The sequence below is a fragment of the Malurus melanocephalus genome, unplaced genomic scaffold (genome assembly GCF_030028575.1).
Source record: "Malurus melanocephalus ecotype Western Australia unplaced genomic scaffold, MMel_1.1 scaffold_575, whole genome shotgun sequence".
Lineage (NCBI taxonomy): Eukaryota > Metazoa > Chordata > Aves > Passeriformes > Maluridae > Malurus > Malurus melanocephalus.
In genome coordinates, this window is record NW_026623807.1 from 129,982 (window position 1) to 137,006 (window position 7,025).

Consider the following 7,025-nt stretch of genomic DNA (forward strand, 5'->3'; position numbering starts at 1 on the left):
GAGGGATGTCCCCATAGCCCAGGGATGTCCCCACACCGAGGGATGTCCCCACACCAAGGGATGTCCCCACACCGAGGGATGTCCCCACAGCCCAGGAATGTCCCCTCAGCCCAGGGACGCTCTCTCCACTGCCGCAGGTGCTGTTCCTTTCCCCCCAGCCCATCCCGGAGCATCCTCAGTCCCAGGGCTCGTCCTTGGCTCTCGGTGGCTACCAGGGGAGGACTCAGTGACCCCGACAACAGCACCGGGGAGGGCGATGCTGCTGCTCCGTTCCCTTCCTGCCCGGGCACGGGCTTTGCCGGCGCTCCTGTGGGACAGCAGGGGACAGAGCTGCCGCCAGCACCCCGGGTGTCCCCAGGACGCGGCGGGGACAATGCCAGGGCAGATGGCACCGTGTCCAGGACCCCTCTGCCTCCCCCAGGACCCCGCCGGGGGCTCTGCSGGGACAAATCCCTGCGGCTCCAGGGCTCCAGCCCCTCCTCGGGATGGCTGAGGATCACAATCCCCTCAAAGATTGCTCTGACATCTCCGGTGTGACCCAGGGATGTGCTGTGGGTGCTTCCCAAGCTTTATTCCCAGGCTGGGCCCTTTTCCTTCCATCCCCGAGGTCTGTCCCAGTCCCCATCCCACACCCCTGTGCTGTTTGGGGGCTCAGAGTCTCCTCCTTCCACTCAGCTGCTGAACACCACCCTGCTCCTCTCCCCCTGAAGATTTTAGGCACGGGGTCAGCCATCTGCATGGCTTTCCAGGACAATTATGGGATTTTCCTTCCCCTTGTGCTTGGAGCCCTGATGCTGCATCTCCTTGAGCCGTGGCTGAACCACCCCCAGCCCTCAGTGAAGGTGAGGATGGTCTTTGAGGGCCCTTCCACCCCAAACCCCTCGGTGGTTTTGTTATTCAGCGACTGAGTGTTTATTCCTGGGGGTTTTATTCCCTCAGTGCAGCCACATGAGCAGGGAGGGCACATTCCCTGAGCACCTCGAGTGTCCCACGAGCGCTGTCCCCAGGTCCTGCCCTCCTCAGGCTCCTCCTGTCCTTCCAGGAGTCGCTTTTCCAGCTCTCAGCAGTGACCTCGGAGCAGCTACAGGCGAGAGCGGCAGAGCGGCGTGTCCCCAACCACCGAGTCCCCGACGCCTTCCAGGAGCTCGTCCCACTGAGCAAAAACCTCCTGCAGCTCTGCACGGGGCACAGAGGGGCACAGAGGGTCACAGACAGGCACAGACGGTCACAGACAGTCACAGAGGGTCACAGACGGTCACAGAGTCACAGACAGTCACAGATGGTCACAGAGGGTCACAGAGGGTCACAGATGGTCACAAAGGGTCACAGAGAGTCACGGATGGTCACAGACAGTCACAGACGGTCACAGAGGGTCACAGACGGTCACAGAGGGTCACAGACGGTCACAGGGTCACAGAGGGTCACAAATGGTCACAGAGAGTCACAGAGGGTCACAGATGGTCACAGACGGTCACAGAGGGTCACAGAGGGTCACAGAGGGTCACAGAGGGTCACACAGGGTCACAGAGGGTCACGGACAGTCACAGAGGGTCACAGAGGGTCACAGGGGCTCACAGAGGGTCACGGACAGTCACAGACAATCACAGACAGTCACAGATGGTCACAGAGGGTCACAGACGGTCACAGACGGTCACAGACGGTCACAGGGTCACCACAGCCTGGCCAGTCCCACTCCAGGAGCAGCCACAGGACCCCCGGGCTTTGGGAATCACCGCCCCTGATCCCCAGGGAGCCCCAAAGCTCCGGTGCCCCCAAGCCCCCACCCCGCTCCCCGTCCTGGTCCTACCCAGGTGCCGCTGCAGGAAGGCCAGAGCCRCCCGGCTGGTGATGGCCAGAGCCTTGTGGGGCTCCAGGGTGCCCCTCACACCAAARAGGCGGCTGAAGATCTTCCCGGGGAGAAAGGCAAAGTCGGTCTGGTCCTCATGCACGGTTCCCCTGGCCGAGGAAAGGGATCAGTGCATCAGTGGGAGGGGAATCAGAACCCAGAGATGTTCCCCTTTATGGGGGTGCCCCAGCCTGGGCTCACAGCACGGTCACAATCCTCGTCTGGCTGTTCCTGGAGCTCAGCCTCTGCATTTTGGCAACGCTCTGCGGGGTCTGGAACTTCTCGGTGTTGATGAAGAGCACGGGTTTGGGCACCTCGGGGTACAGCAGGTTCTCCAGAGGGAACATCCAGGCGTCCAGAGCCACGGCACACCTGGGGAGGGAACACAGGCACCTTCCCACGGGACCAGCCCCATGTCCTGGAGCCTTCACAGCTCCTCATCCTCATCCCTGCTGTTCCTCACCTGAAATGGGGCTCCTTCACCAAGGCCAGCACCGCTGTCACCCCCCCGAAGGAATGGCCCATGACGGCCACTTTGCTCAGATCAAGGCTGTCCTAAAAAAGAGAGAGCCTGAGGAGTCTGAGCCCAAATCTCGCTGCTGGGGGTCACYAATTAGGGGAGAAAAAGCCAAAGGAATGTCAGCAAAGTGCCACTGCAAGGGGGGAAATGCCAGTCCCACTGCAGGGGTGATGGGACCCGGTGCCCACAGGGGAGGAGAGGGCACAAGAAGCCGAGAGATGGAAGATTTGGGGCTCTGCACGGCCCCTCCTTATCCCAGGAGGAAAAATCTCAGACCCTGGCACCAAGGGGCTCCCAGACCCGCCCCAGGTACCTTCAGMACAGAGAGATCCCAGTCCTGCTGAAGGATGTTTGGGACAGCTCTGCCCCCGGCGATGTCCCGGAACAGCCGGAGCGCCCGCACGCATTCCTGCGCTCTCTGGTGAACCTGGAGCAGAGTCAGCCCTTCCCTGGCACACCCAGCTCTTCCARCCCCAAATGTGGGGTCAGATCTTCCCCCCAGTGCCCACCTAGGCTCCCTCCTCCATGGTTTCTCTGCAATGAGGGTTTCTCTCTCCCTGAGCTGTAGGAAATGCCAAAGCTGGCACGGGRCAGCAGCGCTGCGGCTCCCACGGGGTCACAGGGCATTTCTTGGAATGGTTCCTTTTTGTTGGTTGTTTTTAATTCAGTTAATCTGGCAGCAGGCGGCGGGAGATGAGCAAAAGCCTCTGCTCTGGGGGGGAGGAAGAGGAGGGAGAGCCCGGGATTTTCAGCAGCTGCTCCAAACCACCACRGGGACCAGGAGCAAACCCTAAAACCCAGCCCCACCCAGGAGCATCCTAAAATCCCAAATGATTCAGGACGAGGCTGCCCTGACTTGGAGYCACTTTGAGGCCACGTCCTCTGCTGCCCTGAGTCACCAGCGCTGCTGTCTGTGCACATTTAAGGTGACAAGTGACAAAAATCTCCAACGAAAACCTCTCTCCTGCTCCCGGTAACACAGAAAGCGCCGGAACGGAGATTGACCCAGCAGCTATTTCTTTCTATTTATCATTTATTTCTCTTCCTTCCTCCCCATTTCTGCTCGTRGGTTCAGAAAAGCCATTTCCCTTTTCTGTGCAGTGCACTGTGAGGCWGAGCACACACCAAAATAACAGGCTGGGAGGTGATTCGAGGCTGCCAAAAGCACCTCCGTTCCTAGAGAGCTTTTCCACGACTAATCTCCGCTTGCTGTTGTCCTTTTAAATGAGGCAGAAACAAACAGAGGGGGAGAACTTGGCTCGGCAGGAAACCTTCCTGCTCCCCAGCAAGCAGCTGTCTGGGATAATCCCAGAGAGACAAAAATCCCGGTGGGAACAAACCCAGCAGCCGGTGCGGAGCTGGGCTGGGCASCGAGTCCTGCTCTCCCCAGGGCGTGTGGGACGCTGTCCAGGGTCAGCTGGAGCCGGACAGATGGACACCAGGCTGAACAGATTTTTCTCGTCTCCAAGGAGAAAGCTCAGCCGCAGCATCGCGGCAGAATGGGATCGGGGAGAGCATCCCCAGGGATGCAGAGCCAGCTCTGTGCGCAGGAGGGACTCCCCACCCTGACCCCCCGCCCTGGTACCTGCTTATTTCGGAAATAAAACTCCTTCTGCCCCCGGGGCACCCGCTGGAAGGGGATCCACTCCTCTGTGCCAGCCTCCGCCGTGCAGAAATAGGTGGTGGCAGCAGAACCGTCCCTGCGGTGACAGGAGGGAAGGGGACACCAGYAAATCCCCCCGGGCACGGTGTCCCAGCAGCCCCGAGGTGACTTTGGTGGGGACAGCACTCACCTGTGCTCCAGCGCTGCCACCACRAAGCCCCAGGACGCCAGCTCCGAGCAGAGAGAGGAGTACAAGGTCCTGCAAGGGAGATGGAGCAGAAAGGGGTCGGGGCAGCTCCGAGTGGGGCCAYGGAGAGCCCCCAAATCCCTGCCCCAGCCCTGGGGGGGCTCCCGTTACCGAAACGCTCCCAGGCCGTGGGAGAAGATGATCAGGGGGTACCCGCTGCTGCGGGGCTTGAAAGGMGCATTCCAGATCACCGGGACCCTGCAGGAACCTGCGGGGAGGAGAAACCCCCGGGGAACGGGGGGGACACGGGCAGYGCCCAGCCCTGCCTGCAGCACCCACCGGGGCACGGGGTGGGCTCGGACCCACCGGGGTGCCCCAATCGGGGGGTGGGCTCGGAGCCACCGGGGTGCCCCAATCCGGGGGGTGAGGATGTCCCCTCTCACCGATGGCGATCCCCAGCAGGGCCGAGCACCAGCGGCGGCCGAGGGTGACATCGGCCAGRCCCCCGCAGTACTCGGAGCGCGGGATCCAGAGCGGCTCCGCGGCCCCGGCACGGGGCAGGCACGGGTAGAAGAGGCGGAGGAAGAGCCCCTGAGGGTGACAGGGGAGGGGGACACGGTGGGGACAGCACAGAGGGCGGTGGCAGCCACCCTGCCGTGCATGGAAACCTGTCTCTGTGCCATCCTCAGCCCTGTGCCATCCTCAGCCCTGTCCCGGTGCCATCCTCAGCCCTGTGCCATCCTCAGCCCTGTCCCTGTCCCATCCTCAGCTCTGTCCCAGTGCCATCCTCAGCCTGGTCCCGGTGCCATCCTCAGCCCTGTCCTTGTCCCATCCTCAGCTCTGTCCCAGTGCCATCCTCAGCCTGGTCCCGGTGCCATCCTCAGCCCTGTCCCTGTCCCATCCTCAGCCTTGTCCCTGTCCCACCCTCAGCCCTGTCCCATCCTCAGCCCTGTCCCCGTACCTGCCGTGTGGAGCCCACCATGACATCCGTGCAGCCCACCTGCTGGGGTCCGTTCCCCGGGGGCAGCGCCAGCATCCCCCCCATGCTGCCGCCGCCGAGCCTGCCCAGAGACACGGGGTCAGCGTGCATCCCCCACCCCGGGGACCCCGACTCGCTCCCCGCTTCTTCCCCCACCCCTCTGCCATTGCCCAGAACGATTCCCAGTTCCACTCCTGTCCTCGCATTCCCTCGGGGCTGCTCCGGGATGAAACCGCCCCGTTCCTCTCCCGGGAGCTGCCGGAGCGGGATCGCGGGGCTGCCCCACGGCCACCCTGCCAAGAGAGGGACACCCCCCTCGGGGACAGGGGGCTGGGGGTGCCGGACACTGCACAGGGGTCACTTTGGGGCTGGCACCCACAGGAGCCCCCGAGCACGGAGGGGGACGGGACCCCGGTGCAGAACTACAGCGCCCGGGGCTGGGAACCACAACTCCCAGTATGCGCTGGGAGCCCGGACCACACCTCCCAGTATGCGCTGGGAGCCCGGGTCACAGCTCCCAGTATGCGCTGGGAGCCCGGACCACACCTCCCAGTATGCGCTGGGAGCCCGGGTCACAGCTCCCAGTATGCGCTGGGAACCCGGACACAGCTCCCAGTATGCGCTGGGAACCCGGACACAGCTCCCAGTATGCGCTGGGAGCCCGGACCACACCTCCCAGTATGGGACTACATCTCCCAGCGCTTCCCGGTGCCGTCCCCAGCGCTCTCCGTGCAGCTCCCAGCGCTGCCCCCAGCGCCCCCAGTTACCATCGCAGCTCCCAGCAGTGCCCAGTGGTGACCCCCAGCTCCCAGTGCTCCTCCCAGTTGCCGCTGCTCCCCCCCAGTGCCGCCCAGTTGCACCCCAGCTCCCAGTGCCCTCGCCCCCGCAGCTCCCAGTGCTCCCCAAAAGCTCCCAGTGCCCCCATCCCGAGCTCGTCCTGCAGCTCCCAGTGCCCTCCCAGCTCCAAGTTCCTCTCTGTGGCCTCCCAACAACCTCCCCAGCGCCCAGTATCGCCCAGTATGGCCCAGTATCGCCCAGTACCGCGCTCCCGGTGCCCCGCACACACCAGTACACCGGGTCACGGCTCCCAGCGCTCCCCAGTGCACTCTGCCCTACAGCTCCCAGTGCCTCCCGTGATCGCGGACTACAGCTCCCAGTAGCCACCAGTACCGGGCACAGATCCCGGTGTCACCAGGGCAGGACACTGCTCCCGGTGTCACCAGGACAAAATCACAGCTCCCAGTGTCACCAGGACAAAATCACAGCTCCCGTTGTCACCATATAAAATCACAGTTCCCAGTGTCACCAGTATAAAATGACAGCTCCCAGTGTCACCAGTTCAGCCGCGGCCCCTCTGTAGGGCCCTTTGGGACACTGTGCCCATGGTGCTGACTCCCAGCCCCAGAGCTGCCCTGTCCCTGCCCACACCCAGCCGGGTTCCCGTCCCCAGAACTGTCCCCTTGTCCCCCCCAGAGGCCGGCGGTGCCCTGGGGCTCTCTCTCAGTGCCCATCCCCACGCTCCCTGTCCTTCCCTTAATCCGCTTTCTGGAGCTAAAGCAGCCCTGGGCCCTCGGTAATCCCCTCTGCGGCCAGGGATTAATTCCCTGCGGGGCCGAGCCGCCCAGGCTGGCAAATAAATACCCAAAGATTTGGTAAAACCCGTCTCTACCAAGCTCCCACACACGCAGACCCACTGCGGGCTCCCCGGGAAACTGAGGCACGGCTGGGTGCTGGRTAGGATGGTCACTACAGCTGTCCCCTGGGGCCGGGGCAGGGAGAGGGGACCCCAAATCAGCCCCTGAGCCATCGATCCCCCGCAGGCTGAGGCTGGCCGGGCTGTCACACCCATGGACGGGATCCAGAGCTCCGGTCCCGGCTTGCCCGGCCGGC

At 63.4% G+C, this 7,025-nt stretch overlaps 1 protein-coding gene across 1 annotated transcript; it reads right to left on the reverse strand.

Moving 5' to 3' along the window:
- Positions 1-821: 821 nt before the first annotated feature.
- Positions 822-6,288, reverse strand: PAFAH2 (platelet activating factor acetylhydrolase 2). The gene is made up of 11 exons (XM_057382560.1): positions 6,202-6,288; positions 5,118-5,217; positions 4,600-4,747; positions 4,328-4,424; positions 4,160-4,228; positions 3,952-4,066; positions 2,680-2,793; positions 2,310-2,401; positions 2,048-2,218; positions 1,808-1,956; positions 822-1,176 (listed from the first exon to the last, which is right to left on the reverse strand). The coding sequence occupies exons 2-11, from the start codon at positions 5,199-5,201 to the stop codon at positions 1,082-1,084; spliced, it is 1,134 nt and encodes a 377-aa protein (XP_057238543.1). The 5' UTR covers positions 5,202-5,217; positions 6,202-6,288; the 3' UTR covers positions 822-1,081.
- Between the last annotated feature and the right edge of the window lie 737 nt (positions 6,289-7,025).